The following is a 19937-nucleotide window of genomic DNA, read 5'->3' on the forward strand; positions in this document are numbered from 1 at the left end:
CCCGGCATATTGCCGGGTTGTTGACCACAATGGTGACGTGGCAGGAGCGGTGCTTGGAGATCACATGATCTCCAAACGCCGCCTGTACACACACAGTGAACGGGAAACGGGTCGCATCGACCCAGCTCCCGTTCACACTGCACAGTGAGCCGGGTAGAACCCGAGTTCAACCCTGCTCGCAACCAGGTGTAATAATGGGGTATGGGGACCTGCTACATTCAGTGAGGGGAGCACAGATCTAAAAGGCAGTAACTGAGTGTTGTAATAATAGAAGTTATACTGTAGGTGAGGGGACATGGTGCAATCAGTGAAGGGGGAAGTAATATTTTGTAATAGAATATAAGGAGGAATAATAAATAAGGTAAAAGGCATTAATAAGGAATTAAAATATAGTTCTATTTATTGTTTGAGGAAGGGGGGCCCTAAATCGGTATCTTGCTTAGGGCCCCGTGAGGTCTAAATCCACCTCTGCTCCACACACACGGACTGCACACTGTCTCCCCCACACACACACAGACACTATCCAACATCAATGACAGTGTGACTCACCATCAGCACTACCCGAACCTGCTGAATGAGAGTGAGGAGAAGACTGGATGCTCCGCAAGTGCATGGGAGGATCTGCTTCAAATAGACATGCACAGGCCACCTTCCTGCATGCGGTACCCAGAGAGATCTGTGCGACAATCAGAGCTTCCTGAGGAGCTGCTGCGCATGCACGGTAGCTCCAATTCACTAAGTAAAGAAGTTTCCGTGTAAAAAAACGGATCCATCAGAGGGGTTTCTGGGTACTCACAAACCCTCCCCCCCCCTCCCCCCCGCATGTGTCGCTGCACATAACTAAATGCATGGTGTGCATGTGAGGGGGAACTTTTAGGAACTAGTATTAGGACTGAATAAACGGATATAGTCCAAATGATAACCGAAAAGTGGGAACAGGTGGATCCGAAGATAAATGTAACTGGTACACTGGCATGAACTGGTAAAATAAGTAACAGGTAACTGGGCAGGTAAGGTTAATAAGGTAACCGGACTGGATCTGGTAATGCATAGCAGGAACTGGGCTGGGACTTGTACAGCGTATCAGGTAACCTGGCTGGAACTGGTAATGCTTAGCAGAGACACCGCACTTGTATATACAGGATTCTGTTGGACCAGGAGGGCGTCTGTAGAATAGACATTGTACTGGCAACTGGGCAGTTGTTAAGGAAGTGTTTAAATAGGGTCTTCTGATCCTTGATTGGCTGCCAGGGTAGCTGAGTGCAAAGTACATTCCTACTGGCGTACATGCAATCATTTACAAAATGCACCCATGCACTGCTGTCGGTGGAAATTCACTGAAGGAGACTGCTGGCACAGCATACTGGAGGTGGCAGCAGGAACCAGTGGGCTCCAGTGCAAAAAGGGAGGGATAGCTCTGGGGTAAATATCGGGGCAATGAGCCCCGGAATGTGACAAACATATAACATAAAACCACGTAAATAACAAGAAGAGTGAAAACTGCCAAAATTGATATTCACTGTTGACTGGACAGAAAGGAGAAAGGCTTAGCCTAAGAAGGATAGGGAGGACAATTGGGACTGTTAGTACAGGGTAGGAGCAGGAAAGGGAAGAGGAGATAAAGGATTTACAACTGCACAATAAACAAAGCAGGAAAGGTCTGGATACATTAGCTACCAGTAGGGCTGCTGAATTAAAAAGCCAAGTATGAGCAAACTGAGTTGAACGGTCATGGAAGATGTAAATGATATGTTCACATGTAGGGTTGAATTTGCTAAAGAAAAAATGCATTAGAACCCGAGTTTTCGGGGGTTTTACCACCTGCTTAACGATGCAGAGGGTATCGCCATCTTTTTATGGCGAAACCCTATAGAAGCCTATGGGATTCTTACCACATCCTGCCTCCGCTGCCCCGCGTGCCGACCCCCCGGCATACTTGTGTGCAGGCAGCCCATGGTCCCAGAACCGAAACTCCTCCACCCCCAGCATTGCTGCGAGGGGCGGCGATGTATTTTAATACATCCCGCACAAAGAAATTTGCCAGATTTTAGTAAAGTGGAAATTGAGGGTAGGTCTGCTAGCTTCCTGTTAAGGGCAATGAAACATACAGATGCAGTGATTATGAGTTTCTGAGTATATTTGGGGAAAGTGGATATGACAGCAAAACATGGGAGAGATTGGTGGGAAAGAAGACTTACGTAACAGCAAGTATTTAGGGCCTAATTCAGAGTTGATTGCAGCAGCAAATTTGTTAGCAGTTGGGCAAAACCATGTGCACTGCAGGGGGGCAGATATAACATGTACAGAGAGAGTTAGATTTGGGTGGGGTGTGTTCAAACTGAAATCTAAATTGCAGTGTAAAAATAAAGCAGCCAGTATTTACCCTGCACAGAAACAATATAACCAGTAGCGGATCTTGCCACGGGCAAGCAGGACTTTTCCCCGGGGCGCCGCACCATGGCAAGATCCGCTGCTGCTGTGGTGCCCCCCGCTGCCGTGGCCCACTGTCCTTTGTGAAGGGAAACTAGAGGCTACGCGTCTAGTTTCCCTTCGTGGGCTGCCCGCTGTGAAGGGAAACTAGACGCTACGCGTCTAATTTCCCTTCCTGGAGAGGACCTTCACTGTAATGATGTGCGGTGCGCGTTGACGTCATTGCGCACCGCACAGCAAAGGTCCTCTCCACGAAGGGAACTAGATGCTTCGCGTCTAGTTTACCTTCATGGAGAGGACCTTTGCTGTGCGGTGCGCGATGACGTCATCGCGCACCACACATCCTACAACAGTACAGGGGGCGTAACTGACCACGCCCCCTGTATGAAGCCACGCACCCTAATGCCGCCCGGGTCGCCAGAAGCCCCGGAACCGGCCCTGAATATAACCCACCCAAATCTGCTGCTGCGATTAACTCTGAATTAACCTTTAAGTCCAGAACATAACAACAGAACAATTGCATCTTTGGACATCTCCACCTTGGGTTGCCACCTTTAAAAAATACCAGGGCTGGCCAATCCCTCCTACCCACTAGAGGGAGGTCAAACACAAAGACAGAATAATGGCTGTGATTTATCAGCCAACTTCAGTACAAAATCACAAAGCAGCAACTTTCACAAAGGGTATTACAGAAATCAGCACTGAAGACAGTTAGATTTCCACATGCTTGCCAGTTGAAGGGAGATTGCTTTGGCAGTGTGGAAGTAACTATAGCATAAGGTGTCTCCAAACCTACTATGACACTGAGGAGACTGTCCAGGCAACATGCAGCAAGGCAGAAGGTAGAGAGTGTGAGAGGCAGGGAAGGGAGGCAGATTCCAGCAGATGCGGGGGTCCTTTACGTTACAGTCGCTGTAAAATCCACTTACCATACAGCATGCCAGCCAATGTCCACAGACCTCTCCTTCCCCTGGACAGGTTCTTTGTCAGGTAGTCACAGAAAGACTTGCGGCGCAAGTGGTACCAGTAAAGCAGCCAGGCGGCAGTTGCGGGTGTCAGCACCACAGTGGGTAGCCCCACCAAAAACAACCCTGCTGTAAACTGTACAGGTGGCAACGCTAACTCGACCAGATGTGGGACAGAGTGCCTTGCGAGCCACAATTCTGCCAGCAAAGGTCAGGGGAAGAAGGGTAAATGGCAAGTAACTGGTGCCAGTCAAGACACCCCTGAAACAAGAGCTTATAATATAGATGAATATAGATTGTTAGCTCTTCAGAGCAGGGCCTTCTTTCCTCTTGTTGTCAAAGGCCTCTTCTCGACACATTTCACTCGCAGCTCTCTCCTACTCAGCGACCATCTTTACCCGCTTTTTCTCCTGCTGGTAAAGTCTCTTCTCTATCTATGGCCACCATCCCCAAGTAGTACGATGATTACTCCCTCGCTACTTACATCTTAGCTGTATTATGTTTTGAGAATTGTGGTGCTCTTTGTTACCTGTACTCTATTTTTGTTATTTATTTACTGTAATGCTAAGTTTTGTCTCCCTGTACTGTCCTTTGTACGGCGCTGCGAAACACTTGTAGTGCCCTATAAATAAAATGTAATAATAATAATAATAATAATGAATATCAAGCTCTTCGCTACCTCTTCCCTGATTTGAGGTTAGATTTCTGGTTCAAGCGTGTCCCCAATGTCTGCACCCAAACGACACTTGTGCAGTTAATTATCAGGTTGGTCATCTTTAAGTAGCAAAGAGTAAAATGTGGTTATAAGACCCTGGACAAAGCTCTACGGAAGCATGTAGCACCAAACTGGAGGTTGCATTGGACCTTGAGGTTTGGCTACTCCTTATTATATCTGTATGTGACATTGAATATATGGGTTGGAAGAGCACAGCCTGGGACTCTGTTCTATGTGGGGGCATGAGTGTGCTCAATGCTAGTGGTCTAGATGATTAAATGTATATAGCCTTAATAATGTTGAACACTGTACAGAAAAAGGAAAATTATTGTTGGACATGTGTAAGTACTGCAAATAAAGTGGCATGATGTATACTGTAGGTATTTTGGCATGACCAGTTCTTTAGGAAGCAAAAAAAATGTCTTGCCTAGGGACAAATATGGTCTTATTTTATATGCACAGACTGTTGCACAACACCACAGTTCTTTTTCTGGGTTTAGATGTAATTCTCTCTCTGGACCTTATTTATACTTGGACCCAGTGGTGCCGAGAGAGGGGGGGTGAGGGTACAAATTACCTGGTACCAGGTCTGATGGAGGGGCCCAGTGAGGGTCCAGTAGGAGCCCAGGCCCACTCCCCCTTACCTGGCAGCAGCTGCAGCTCTTCTCCTCAGCCCAGCACACTCTGCTGTGTACTGGGCTGCAGTGTGGCCATGGAGGTGCTTAAAATACAGTTTTTGTCAGTATTTTTTTCTAAAAGTACATGACCACACCTCCTGTGATTAGACCACGCCCCTTGAAAAGTACCTGGGCCCAACCCGGCTCTCGATGCCCTGCTTGAACGTAAAAACCAGTAGTGCGGTTTTACGTCCGCAATGTGCTTTTTTTTTAGTGCGTGAGCCAAAGTACAGTGAAGCCACACCCCCTGTCATATTCCTGGCGCATACGCTTCTGTTACATGCATGGGGTGGGAGTCACATTCATTACCTATACAGAGTTGGTCGCAGTTTGCATCTGTGGCCACCTCAGGTTAGGTAGCAAAATGCAACTTTTTTTTCCAGAAACATTTTCCGTTTGCATTGAACTTATGTTAATGCTCAGTCTTGTTTTACTACTGTGTGTGTTCCCAATTGTAAAGTGCCGTTGGTTATGCTGGCACTACATAAATAAATAAAGATTAATACATAAATAAATGTATTTTTAATAATTATGAATGGAAAACTGCACAACCCCCCTTATTTTCAGAACAGTGGATTCACAGGGGTTTGTTTACTAATTAATCTGCAATTTGCTTATGGCGTGTTTAAGCGTCTGCTTGCTTAGTAAATAAACCCCGCAGTATCTGATCATATGCATGAATAACTGCAGAGCTGCATTCACACAACATACTTGACACGCTGAAAGTAGGTGCAATGTGAACCAAAAAAAACCCTTATTTTCTTTAAAGACCCATTAGCTACTGAATGGCTCTAGTATCTGCACTAAAACTAAAATATGTTTTTCTTGTTTAGCAACAAATTCTTATTTAGGAATCTTTAGTAAAAAAACATTTGCTGACCAATGCTGACCTCTAGTGTCTAAATGCTGCTTGTATATAACATTTGCAAGGAAATCAATATGCTTGAAGAGTATGGTAGACTCAGGCATTTCTATAATGGGTGCAGTATGTGTGGTATGTCCAGGGGGACCGACACCGCACACACTGCACCCATATATTATACTTACCATGAGTGTGGGCATAAATCACTCATAAAATGGCCGCCATGGCCATTTCTGAGTGAGTCGCGCATGCGCACTGGAGATGTCCCTTGGAACAAGGAGCGGGCGCCATGATCCCAGAGACCTGCGCATGCATTATGCCAGAGTCTACTTGGCTCCCGGAGAGGAGGGGGCCCACGACAGAGGCTGCACGCGGGTCCCCGCCTCTGTTAAACTGCCCCCGGGTAGACTGCTGTAACTGTGAAACCATTAGGTTACATATACATATATACTGTAGCAACAAAACTTACGTTTTAAGAATAATTGCCTATTCACAAATGATTTTGTTTTAATTAGGGTTCCTGGTTCTTCGGATGATCGCCCGCTGGGGCCACTAATTGCATCTAAATTCAAAATAAATAAATACAGAAAAATCAGAAATAATATGGTATATAATATTTTGATTTCACTATGGTTCTAAACAAATATACATACATACATACATACATACATACATACATATATGATAGATAGACCAATTGTGCCATTAATCAAAGCACAGTGTTTGTCCAGTTACTGTTGAATTATGAACTCTGGCAGATAATAGATGGAGTTGTAGTTCAACAACAGCTTAAGGAGCATAGGTTGTTTAAGCTATCACATAAGAAAAAAGTAATGTCATATATCCAAAACAAACATTTCTGATATTTCTCCCCATTCTCCCACAATACTAAACGATATTGTTTAAATGCACCTCCATATACACTACAGGGAGTCCTGTGACATGCAAGTAGTTTTTGGAGGACTTTGCTTTGGCCTGAGCAAGAGCTGTACTGATTTGACCAGGGGTTGCTAAGAGTAGTAACAACTGTACTGATTGGTCCAGACATGAAATCAATGGAAGGGCTCTATTTAGCCAGTTTTCCTGAGTGCGCTATTCATTGCTACTTGGAGTCTTAAGGGCTGATTCAGAGGTGGCTGCATCTATTGGTGGTCACACATCTGCGACTATAAGCAAATGCTGCTACAAAGCCCTTCCCTTGTGTACATCCGTGCATACAATTGTGCAAGGACTGAAATGGCCAATGTTGGCGTCAGTAGGAACTGAAGTAACGTTAGACATAGCATCAGTCCCACCATCGAAACCAGGGCCGGTTCCGGGGCTTCTGGCGCCCCGGGCGGCATTAGGGGCCGTGGCTTCATACAGGGGGCGTGGTCAGTTACGCCCCCTGTACTGTTGTAGGATGTGCGGTGCGCGATGACGTCATCGCGCACCGCACAGCAAAGGTCCTCTCCACGAAGGTAAACTAGACGCTAAGCGTCTAGTTCCCTTCGTGAAGAGGACCTTTGCTGTGCAGTGCGCGATGACGTCAACGCGCACCACACATCATTACAGTGAAGGTCCTCTCCAGGAAGGGAAATTAGACGCGTAGCGTCTAGGGTCCCTTCACAGCGGGCAGCCCACGAAGGGAAACTAGACGCGTAGCGTCTAGTTTCCCTTCACAGTGGGCAGCGGCAGCGGGGGGCACCACAGCAGCAGCGGATCTTGCCATGGTGCGGCGCCCTCCGGAAGGCGGCGCCCCAGGCAAAAGTCCTGCTTGCCCGTGGCAAGATCTGCTACTGATCGAAACTTGCATAAGTACTATGGCAGGTGCAAGTTCTCCATCCATGTATTGCCTCCTATGTGAGAGGTTGAGCATCTGTATATGCAGCCACTTTCACTGACATGTCTGTGACACTGCCATAACACGCCCATAAGACAGACTATCTCAGTGTTTGCAATAATCCACCTCCCACTAACCACCCATCACTGTTGATACTGTGCATATTGATTGCAAAAGTGCCTTTGTGAGTACACTCTGAGTAACATATGCGCCACAGTAATTTAGGAATTTTCAAATACGCCCCGTGGAAAAGAAAATCGCTCAACTACGTGAACATCGGCATGGTGTGTGGCTCTGATTCCTGCTCTTAATCTTTATTAAGGATTACCATCGGCGGCTCTGCCATTGTTGGTTGATGGTTTTTAAGTATCGTATAAAACCAACCATCAGTGGTTAAGGCATCAATGATTTAGTTCTATGCCTCCACAGATGGAGCCTGCAGCTGGCACTAACCATTGAGAGCTCCCTACCAATGTTCATCATCACTGGGAACTCATCAATGGTATAAAAAAAAATACACTCACGATCACGATCAGACCATCGATGGTTGCTTACAGGATTCAGGATTGCTCTTGAAAATGTCACATTCTCCATTTTGCAGAATTTATAGATCGCATACTCTTCCATCGAATATAAAAAATACATGAATTTGAATCCAAGCACCATGTTTGACACTGAGGTGGTAGGAAACTAGTGTTTAAAAAATTATTTTTTTCTTTGTAGAATGTAGTAAAGCACAAAGTAATTCCCAGCTACACTCAGATCTGCAGTAATATAGGACAACTAAATCAATAGCAGAGACCCAAAACAACCCTGATTAGAGGCAGAACTCTGGGAGGCAACGGAGTCAGCTGCCGCCGGGCTCCTGCTTTGAAGGGGGGCACCTCTCCTCCTGTTCCGTGTGTTCAGTGACATTAATCAATTAAGTTAATTGACAGCAGCCGGTATCTCTTCCGTAGCCGACTTCCCCACTAGTCACTGCACCTTACAAATCACACCCTCTTTATTATAGATACACTGGAAGCAGACACCTTACTGATGAAGCTATTTGCCCCTATAAAGGAAGCATGAGAATTCTAACTATATGAAGTTATTTCTCTGACAATTACAAGTAACTTCATATAGTTAGAATTCTCATACTTCCTATGCAAGAGCAGATATCTCCACCAGTAAGGTGCATGCTTCCAGTGTAATAGGTTGTGGGTTCTAATCCTGGATATGACACTTGCAAATTAATTGTCAGAGAAATAATCAGCATTGTGAGTGACTGAGCAGATCTATGTAGTGTGTGGTTGGACCCCTACATAGTTCCGCCTAGTTGCAACAGTTTTGTAGCAGCTTCATATAGTTAGAATCGGCAGGCTTGCTATGCAGGAGCAAAAAAATAAAAAAATATTTTTTTTACATATATATATAGGGGGCGCCAATATTTTTCTTGCCTCCGGGCAACTGTGACAAACTTACGCCACTGCCTGATTATAATCTAATCATATTGGGAACAGCAATGCAGTCCTGAATCACAGACCTGAAAAGAAGCAGAGTTACAAGAAAATGGACAGTTTAATCCAATAGTGAGTGTTTTGGGCAGAATTCAGGCCATGGTTTCAGATGAGTGGGGCAGTGCTTATCGTTTCCAGTTGTTTGCTGTCTCAATGTGGAAAGGTATGCAATAATAACATGCGTATACAGTTATCCACCGACTATTTTAACAGGCCATAATGCACCCTGTGCAAGCAATGTAGAAGCACTGTACCTTGCATATACATGTGTAGCCAAAATCTTATTGCTCATTCTTGTGTGACCAGCTTAAGCCTTAGCAAGAAAGATGGCATCACTCATATGCAAAATCCCAAATTGCATTTAGTAAATTTTCTTTCTCATATCTTTCTTTGTAGCTTAGAACATTCTGGTAGACATTTTATTGTTGTTAATATCATACCTCCCAACTGTCCTGATTTACGCGGAATATTCCCCTTTTTTTGGGACTGTCCTGCTGTCCCACCTGCGGACCGCAGTGTCCCACGGTGGTGGGGGCAGTTGGGATGCTTCTGTCACTCACTGCTCTGCTCACTGGAGACAGAGGGCATGCCCCCTCAGTGATGAAAAGGAGGGGGGGCCCGCGATAGTGGGCACTTCCACCAAGTCATGCCCCCTTTTCCATAGGGCACACTCCTTTTCGAGTTAGGGCCCACGTTTGCCGCATAAAAGTCCCTATTCCCAAATCTTCAATGTTGGGAGGTATGTAATATATGTGATATATATGGTATAATATCCTTAATAATAATAACTGCTGTAATTACCTTTTTGTAGGCGGCTTGAAAGTGGTTCCTTAAATGAAGATTTGATGGCATCTATGAGTGAGATGTAGTATTTCTCTACATGTTCAAAGGTAACTGGCACTGGATGCCACTGCTCGGCTGGAGCCATCTGACTCCGCATTTCCCTCTCCACTGAGGTATAATCCTGTACAAATCACATATCATTTTAGTAATATATTGTGGACAATGCTTTCAGTAGTGATGGTTAAAAATTGGATAATTCATTCCTACTGTAAATAAGGATATTTCCAGTTGTTGATGAGTCCTGTGACATTATAAAATACTGAGGAGTTCAGGAACTACAGTATATTATTATTATTATTATTATTATTATTATTATTATTATTTATTTATTTTTATGTATATGGTGCCACAAAGGTTCTGCATAAGGGGTTGCTCAAATAGGACATTAATAAACAAATACAGTTTAAGTGAGGTAAATAACATGACATTAAGTGAGGTAAATAACATGACATTTGTAGAAACATATGTTTATAGACAATACATGTTTATAGACAATACAGGTTTGGGTGTCTATAAGTGGAACTAGTGATGACAAAATTATCCAAGAACATGGATATGAATACAGTGTATAAAAGTGACAAAAACACAAATAAACACACTACAACTCCAAACATTTTTGGTTAGGGTTAATAGACTAAATAGGTTTATAGCAATCACAGGATAGGGCAGTTTTGGATACACACCTCAGACAGCATGCCTTGAATCTGCCCTCTTATCTAAAGGACACCTCTGTTCTGTTTTTTTTTTTTAATAGACTAGGTAATAACCACCTTGCATCCTTGTATGTGAAATCCCTCATTACCGGTATCCGTAACATAGAAGGAACTAATGCTGCAAAATATTTTCTAAACATGGGAGGATTAAGTAACTTTCATGACTTTCTGATCGAACTATTGGATTTCATCTTACATAGGAACTATTTCAGTAATAATTTCTACCTATAGACCAGAGACAGCCATGGGTGCAGCCTGTACATTGACCTATGCAAAACTCTGTTAGCTGGCGAGAGCGCGACAATATATTTGAGGGAAGGACATTTACATGGCTATGCTATGGATGATATCAGTCTATTATGGAGCTGGAATAGGGAACAGATCCCTTACTTTATAGGAGTCCTAAACAATAATAAAGTTAACCTGAGACTTACATGGTAGATTTCTAAGGAAACATTTACATGGCACAATCTTTAGGACATTGCAGAAAATGTTCTTATTGTATTATTAATTACTAGATCTCTCAATTTACTTTTGCTTCAGACTGACACCTGGGGAGTATATGTAATAGGGTCTGAGTTTTCCGGAGGTTCGGGATGCCGTCTAAGGTATACCAATTAGGATAATCCTCCTTTATCTTCAAAGGGTTGCTATATATCGCTGCTACACAGTTACATAGTTACATAGTTGTTGAGGTTGAAAAAAAGACAAATGTCCATCGAGTTCAATCTATATTATAATTTTTTATGTTAATTAAATGCTGTATCCCTGGATATTATTTTGCGCTAGGAATTTATCTAATCCATTTTTAAACTTATTGATTGAGTCCACCATTACTACCTTCTCTGGCAGAGAATTCCAAATCCTTACTGCTCTTACTGTGAAGAACACTTTTCTCCGTTGACTATGGAATTTATTTTCTTCTAACCTCAGGGGGTGTCCTCGTGTCCTACGCAGTGTTTTTTTGGTAAACAAATCGTTTGATTAATCCTTGTATTGTCCCTTAATATATTTATAAATATTCATAATGTCCCCTCTTAGTCGCCTCTTTTCCAGTGTGAACATATCTAACCTTTTAAGTCTTTCCTCATAATCCAGTGCCTCTAACCCCTTAACCAGTTTAGTGGCTCGCCTCTGAACCCTTTCGAGTTCCATGATATCTTTTTTATAGTATGGTGCCCAAAACTGTACACAATATTCCAGGTGTGGCCGCACCAATGATTTATACAGAGGCAGGATTACACTCTCATCCCTTGTCTCCATACCCCGTTTTATGCATGCTACACCTTATTTGCTTTTGTTGCTGCATTCTGACATTGCGTACTGCTACCAAGTTTATTATCGATGAGTACTCCCAAATCTTTTTCAACTACCGTTATCCCTACATTTTCCCCATTTAGATTATAGACTGCCTGACTGTTCTTAGTCCCAAAGTGCATAACTTTACATTTGTCTATATTGAACCTCATTCTCCATTTATCCGCCCAGACCTCAAGTCTAGATAAGTCATTCTGTAGAGACTCAACATCCTTGTGTGAATTAATTACTCTACATAGTCTAGTATCATCTGCGAAAATTGACACTGTGCTTTCCAGTCCCTCTACTAGGTCATTAATGAATATGCTAAACAGCAATGGCCCGAGTACTGAACCCTGCGGTATTCCACTGAGTACTGAAGCCCATTCAGAGTACATCCCATTACTCCCCACTCGCTGTTCCCTATTAAACAACCAATTACTCACCTAAGTACAAATAGTGTTTCCTACCCCATGCGCTCTTAGTTTGAGAATTAGTCTCCGGTGTGGAACTTTGTCAAAGGCCTTAGTGAAGTCCAAAAAGATCACATCCACTGCTTGACCCTGATCAATATTATCGCTCACTTTCTCGTAGAAGCTTATTAAGTTAGTTTGACATGACCTGTCCTTCACAAAACCATGCTGATTCCTAGTAATAACCTTGGAGGTATCCAAGAACTCTAGTAAGCTATCCCTTAATATACCTTCTAGTATTTTAAAAAAATAGAAAAAGTGGGCGCTATTTAGAATGAAAAACTCTAAAACACTAGAATTTCGTTTAAATCAATAATTTTCTGGCAGCCCACAAATGGAGGATCTGGTTATCCGCCAATAAAAGTGTGCACAACTATATATAAAAATAATGTAGGCGCTCTGAAAATTATTATAGTAACAGCTGCTGGTTTTGTAAACACAACGGTTTATTCATAAAGTACTTTATAGATCAAATATGACTTTAAGTTTTTCACAACATAACATAAGAGCAATTGTAATTGTTTCTATTAACATCCCATTGAGCTCAATGTACTAATACTAACCAGTGGCTACTAATTTCTAACATATGCATGCAAACTCTTATACATTTAACCAGCACTGTGTGTTAATAGTAGCAAGTCTTGAGTCATAGGACTCGTGTCCATAGTTTTTATTACAATTGCTCTTATGTTATGTTGTGAAAAACTTAACGTCATATTTTATCTATAAAGTACTTTATGAATAAATCATTCTAGTATTTTCCCCACTATAGATGTCAAACTTACCGGTCTATAGTTCCCGGAGAACGTTTTAATACCCTTTTTAAATACTGGGACTACCTCTGCTATACGCCAGTCCTTTGGTATTATTATTATTATCCTTTATTTATATGGCGCCACAAGGGATCTGCAGCGCCCAATTACAGAGTACATGAACAAATAATCAAGCAGGAAAACAGCAACTTACAGTTGACGACAATATAGGACAAGTACAGGGTAAATAAACATAGCTACATCAGCAGATGACACTGGAATAAGTATCAGGTGGCAGAAGAATGCTGGATTTGGTGCAGTTGAATATTATTAAAGTAAGAAAAGGATAAGCACATGAGGGAAGAGAGCCCTGCTCGTGAGAGCTTACATTCTAAAGGGGAGGGGTAGACAGACACGGGTGAGACAGATGGGGTACATAGAGAGCGGGGAACAGAGGTTTAGGATGAGATTTGGCTGGGTTTGGTGAAGAAGTGGGTCTTGAGAGCCCGTTTGAAATTTTATAGAGAGGTAGAGAGTCTGAGGGGGAGAGGTAGGGAATTCCAGAGAAGTGGTGCAGCACGTGAAAAATCTTGGAGGTAGGAGTGGGAGGAAGTAATACGTAGGCAGGAGAGTCGGCGTGCATTAGCAGAGCGAAGAGGACGGGTGGGAATGTAAAGGGAGATAAGGTCAGAAATGTAGATGGGAGAGGAATGGGTGAGGGCTTTGTAAGCAAGTGTGAGAAGCTTGAAATGGATTCTGAAAGGGAAGGGGAGCCAGTGAAGGTCTAGTAAGAGAGGAGAGGTGGACGTAGTGCGTTCGGTGAGGAAGATGAGCCGGGCAGCAGCATTGAGGATAGATTGGAGTGGAGAGAGGTATTTGTCAGGAATGCCAGTCAGGAGGAGATTACAGTAGTCCAGTCTGGAGATGACCAGTGAGTGGATAAGAGTCTTAGTAGCATCCTGGGTCAGAAAGGGTCTGATCCTGGAAATATTTTTTAGATGAAAACGGCAGGTTTGTGAGAGGTGCTGAATGTGTGGTTTGAAGGAGAGGGAGGAGTCAAGGATTACTCCAAGACAGCGCACTTGGGTTCTAGAAAAGATAGTAGTGCCATCAATAGATAATGAGATTGTAGGAGGTGAGGTTATGCGGAAGGGAGGGAAGATGATCATCTCGGTCTTAGACATGTTAAGTTTAAGAAAGTGCTGGGACATCCAGGAAGAGGTAGCAGTTGGAGATACGAGTGAGGAGAGCAGGGGAGAGGTCTGGAGAGGAAAGATAGATTTGAGTGTCATTCCTGATCTAACGGACTAGCTGAAAATCAAATAGAGAGGTTTCGATATACTTATACTTACATTGAGTTCCATAAGAACGCTGGGGTGGAATACGTCCGGCCCAGGAGATTTATTTATCTTAATTTTACTTAGTCTCTCCTGGACTACTCCCTTGTTTAATCAAGTACCAAGCAACGGGTCATTTTTATAGTTTATGTTATGCTCTACCCTCGTCAACCTGTCCTCTTTCGTGAATACTGATGAAAAGAATTTATTAAATAAATCCACTTTTTCCCTATCATCATTAATCAAGACATCCAAGACATCTCCCTTTTTAATCTTTTACCGTTTATATACTTAAAGAACTTTTTGGGGTTTGTTTTACTCTCCTTTGCGATTTGTTTTTCATTTTCTATTTTAGCTGCTCTTTTGCATTTTTTGTTACATTCCTTGTAGAACTAAAATGATTCCACCGTTCAGTCAGACTTAAATGCTTTGAAAGCACGCCTCTTTTTATCCATTTATTTCTTGACCTTCTTATTAAGTCACATCGGTTTGAATTTTCTACTTCTGTTATTGTTGACTTTGGGAATATATAAATAAGTGTACTTATTGAGCGCAGTTGTAAAAACGGCCCACATTTCATCAGTATTCTTACCATGAAATACAATTTCCCAATTGATGTCCTTCATTGCTTGTTTCAGCAATATGAAATTAGCTTTCCTAAAGTTAAAAGTCTTAGTTAAACCCTTATATTGTTGTTTTTGGAAGCTGATATCGAATGTGATCATATTGCGATCGCTATTTCCTAGGGTCTCCCCTACATTAGTATTTGTTATTACTTTCTCATTATTAGTTAGTACTAGGTCCAGTATAGCCCTTTGCCTAGTTGGTTCCTTGATTACCTGGGACAAGTAATGATCTTTTAGCATGTTTAAGAACCTGTTACCACTAGCTGTATTTACTGTTTCGGTGTACCAGTTTATGTCCGGGTAATTAAAGTCCCCAACAATAATGACGTCCCCCATACCTGCAGCTTTTTCAATTTGCTGCAAGAGTTGTAATTCGTCAGACACACTAATATCTGGTGGTGTATAGCATGTCTCTATTAGAAGTTTTTTTGTATCTTTACCCCCACTCGAAATCTCAACCTATAATGACTCTCCAGTCCCCTTCTAAATTACCTCCTTTAAATATGGTTTTAAGAATGGTTTAACATAAAGACAAACACCCCCTCCCTTTTTATTCGACCTATCTCTCCTGAAGAAGTGTATCCCTCAATGTTTGCCGCCCAGTCGTGAGAATCGTCCCACCATGTCTCAGTAATGCCTATTATGTCATATTGGTCATTAAGTGCAATTGTCTTTAATTCCCCCATTTTACTTGTTAGGCTTCTCGCATTTGCAATCATACACTTAAGTTTGATAATTCCCTGATCCGCAAGTTTTGTTGTAGATAACGTTTCCTTAGGAACCTGGGTTTCCCTTAAATTACCATCGCTGACTATTTTTCTCCTTCCCCCCTCTCCACCCCCATTATACTTTATCCATACCACTATTCTCCGCTCTCTTGTTGTCCCACCAATTCTTTCTAATCCCTCCCCTCAGGCACCTGGTTTAAAATCTCAAACCTTCTAACCATCCTTCCCCCCCAGCATCGCTGCCCCCTCCTCATTCAGGTGCAATCCATCGCGACAAAAAATGTTATTTCAACTGGATTCCAAGTATTATATATTTACTATTTAATTTTTATTTATGTTTTACTGGTCAGCTGCTGGGCCACCGCGTATCACCCTGCCCACGGACATCTGCCTTCCTGGTCCTGGAGAGAATCTTATTGGCTATACTATTCTGCTCCATCTTTGCACGCAGTGGGAGACACAGGGGAACAAGGGATAATTATTAGATACATGCTCTGTGGAAACTCTGTTGATTGCTGATAATCTTGCAGGATATCTATTTAGTCCACTAACCCTAAACAAGCTGGTTGGTATTGAGTCTATTAGTCGCTGTTAAGTCACATGGTTTCTTCCATTGTGTTAACAATCTACAAAGGCAATGGTCTCCTTGCTGATCTCACATGATCTCGCATGTAAGTCTGAGGTTAAGTTTTACTCCTTTTACACTGCCAGCATATAATACAGGTTATTGCACATGAACATGCATAACCCGTGTTGCTGGTTTAAAAGGGTCGAGTTGGAATAATGACCCAGTATTCTAACTCGGGTAGTTTGCAGGGTTGAACATGGGTTCAACCCGGCAAACTGTGCTGTGTAAACGGGAGCCGGGTCCCATTGTCCCATTGACCCGGCTTCCCGTTCACAGTGAATGAACAGGAGGCGCTTGGAGATCATGTGATCTGGAAGCGCCGCCCCCACCGCATCATCGGGAACGTCACCAACCCAGCAATATGCTGGGTTGGAGACAGCAGTGGGAAAGGGGGCTGAAGCCGGTCGCAGCCGGGTAGCATCCATGTCATGCTCCTGGCTGCGACCCTCAGTATTTGGTGTAAAAGCAGTACTAGTTATGTTTAAGACTGTTCCCTGCTCCTGCTCCATATTAGAAACATATAATATACTAGCAGCCCACCCAGTAGCAATTTTTAATTTACGGTGATAGGGGTCTTTTAAGATTACTTTGAGGAAAAATAATTGTTTTCACATAAATGAAATAGGAACAGAAAAAAAGGGAAAAACTGACATTTTGTATGGGTAAACAGTGCTTACATAATTTTTTTCTGGGGAAACCGGATAATACGTATCAATCTCTACACAGTCCATCGGTGTAACAGATCTTTAACGGTTTAGGCAGCATAATCAAGAAATCGTTTGGATGTACATTTTTTCTTTGACTTGATTCACTAAAGTGTCACTGCTCGGCTTCCTTTTTCCAGAGATTAATGTTTAATACACCTAAACCTTCCTCAACAAATGCTTTATAGAACTGTGAAAACTACATCAAAATCTATTCAGTGGTTCTCGACATTAGCCAGAACAAACAGACAGGCGCCTACTGGGGACTTTGGGGCTCATTTATTGTTGATTACATATGAAGTGCAATCTGGATGTGATATTAGCACCCAGGACTGCATTGCAATATGTGATCACTTTGGGTAATTGTATTAAAACGCACCCGCAGGGACATGGGGTCCAAAAGGAGCCCATCCCAGTGCTGTGCTGCGAGGCCTGCCGGGGCTTCTGCACATGCGTGGTTCCGCTGATCACACATGCACAGCAGCGATTTCCGGAGAGAGCTCCAGGGGATTGCGGTGTGCAGCCCATAGGCTACAGCAGGCTACCACCATCTTTACATGGTAGTAGCTGCAGGGGTCAATTTCTGGAATGCTTTGCATTCTGGAAAATGGTAAATCTGGCAGCATTGCATCTCCCATAGAAACTCATGCCGGTGCGAATGGAGGGATCGCAACATGTATCGGAGATATCTGCTGCTGTCCCACTATCATATATTCCTAGGATACTTAATATGTAGAGATGAAGAAATCACAGTGTAGTTTCATTTTGTTGGTGGCTTTTTCTGTAACATGGATTTTGTATGCTATTTAGAATTGTGCTTTTGTCAGTAAAATTTAATAATCCAACACTGCTCTCTAGTGGTTAAAATGTGTTTTTCAGTTTACCACCAGCAAATTTACTCTTATTACTAAAATCATCACTGCTCAGTTCCCTTTTGCCATAGATTAATGTTACATACACCTAAACCTTCCCTCGACAAATGCTCTATAGAGTTGTGAAAATCGCAGCAAAATCCGTTCAGTGGTTCTCAAAATTAGCCCGAACAAACAGATGCCTACCAGGGACTTTATTTTATTCCATGTAGAGATGTAGCAGAGCCATTTGAGCACATATTATTATTATCCTTTATTTATATGGTGCCACAAGGGATCTGCAGCACTTTACAAAGTACAGAAACACAAACAGTACAGAACACTGCAGGACATGGACATGATTTTTAAACAATGCTGCAGTCATAATACTCAAATAAGCAGAAGGGTGGCAAAACCCAAGGGTTAGGTGCCATTGAAGGCAGTGGGTTGGAAATGGTATAAGTAACTAAGGGAAGGAAAAGCACATGAGGGATAAGGGCCCTGCTTGTGAAAGATTACAGTCTACAGGACATGTTGTGCAAATTCTATGCTCTTCTCTCAAAAGACCTGTTCTCGCTTCCACCAGCAAAGAAAGAAGTTTGCATAGAAAGGCCGCACCTTTTGCTCTGCCCCTGCTCTGTAGGTAAAATTTATAACAATGTGAAATAGCTGCTACTGTATGTAAAATATACTCCAGTAGTTTTATCAGAAAGTCTTGAAAGTCAGTTGATCCCTCCATATTAAGAAAATATCTTACAGCATTAATCCTTACCTTGTGACAGATATTGTATTGGTGTAGAGGGATTCCACATACAAGGATGCAAGAAGGTGATTATCGCCTAGATTAAAACCCAAGACATGATGTCTGAGGTGGGTGTCCACAAATGTTTTTCTACCTTGTTATATTAATTTATGCTATGTGGAAACTCTTAACAGAGAAACATAGAATTTGACGGCAGATAAGAACCACTTGAGCCATCTAGTCTGCCCCTTTTTTAACCATATTGTTACCTCAAACCTTACTTGATCCTTATTTCTTTGTAAGGATATCCTTATGTCTATCCCATGCATATATAAATTGCTCTACTGTCTTAGCCTCTACCACCTCTGCTGGGAGGCTATTCAACTTGTCTACTACCCTTTCTGTGAAGTAATTATCCTCAAGTTTCTCCCTTCAGTTTCAGTGTATGTCCTCGAGTTCTAATACTTCTCTTCTTTTGAAGAATGTTTCCCTCCTGTACCGTGTTTAAACCCTTGGTATATTTGAAAGTTTCTATCATGATCCCCCTTTCCGTTCATCAACTCCAAACTATACATGGTAAGAGCTTTTAGTCTTCCAGGTAAGTTTTGTGATGTAGGCCATGCACCATTTTAGTTGCCCTTCTTTGGTCTTGAGTGTTATATTATTGCAAGATACCAATATGGTCCATTTCTTCTAACCAAGCTGGTGTGTGTTGTGTTGTGGTGTAACATACATAGTAACATAGTATCTGAGGTTGAAAAAAGACAATTGTCCATCGAGTTCAACCTATTTGTGGTGTCCTATGCATGATGATTTGACTAAAATTTCTGACTGATGCTGCTGTCAGCCATTGCATTTTATCCCTATTTATAGTAACTATAATGCATGACTATGCACCATACCCCTGGATATCCTTATCCAATAGGAATTTATCTAACCCATTCTTAAAGGTGTTGACAGATTCCGCCATTACAACTCCCTCGGGCAGGGAATTCCAAACACGTATTGTCCTTACCGTGAAAAAGCCTTTACGCCGTATTGTGCGGAATCTCCTTTCCTCTAACCTGAGCGAGTGTCCACGAGTCCTCTGTGTTGATCTAACCAAAAACAGGTCCCGCGCAAGCTCTGTGTATTGTCCCCTTATATATTTGTAGATGTTGATCATATCCCCTCTTAGTCTCCGCTTTTCCAATGTAAACATGCCTAGTCTTTCAAGCCTTTCCTTGTATTCCATCGTCTCCATGCCCTTAATTAGTTTGGTCGCCATCCTCTGT

At 42.5% G+C, this 19937-nt stretch overlaps 1 protein-coding gene across 1 annotated transcript in view; it reads right to left on the reverse strand.

Moving 5' to 3' along the window:
- TRIM14 (tripartite motif containing 14) overlaps positions 1-19937 on the reverse strand; it is a 90964-nt gene that overhangs the window by 20786 nt on the left and 50241 nt on the right. The window contains exons 4-5 of the mRNA XM_063914633.1: positions 9772-9934; positions 6119-6211 (exon numbers count right to left, since the gene is read on the reverse strand). Coding sequence (XP_063770703.1) covers positions 6119-6211; positions 9772-9934 — 256 coding nt within the window. The remainder of the gene's footprint in view (positions 1-6118; positions 6212-9771; positions 9935-19937) is intronic.

The sequence above is a fragment of the Pseudophryne corroboree genome, chromosome 1 (assembly GCF_028390025.1).
Source record: "Pseudophryne corroboree isolate aPseCor3 chromosome 1, aPseCor3.hap2, whole genome shotgun sequence".
NCBI classification, from domain to species: domain Eukaryota; kingdom Metazoa; phylum Chordata; class Amphibia; order Anura; family Myobatrachidae; genus Pseudophryne; species Pseudophryne corroboree.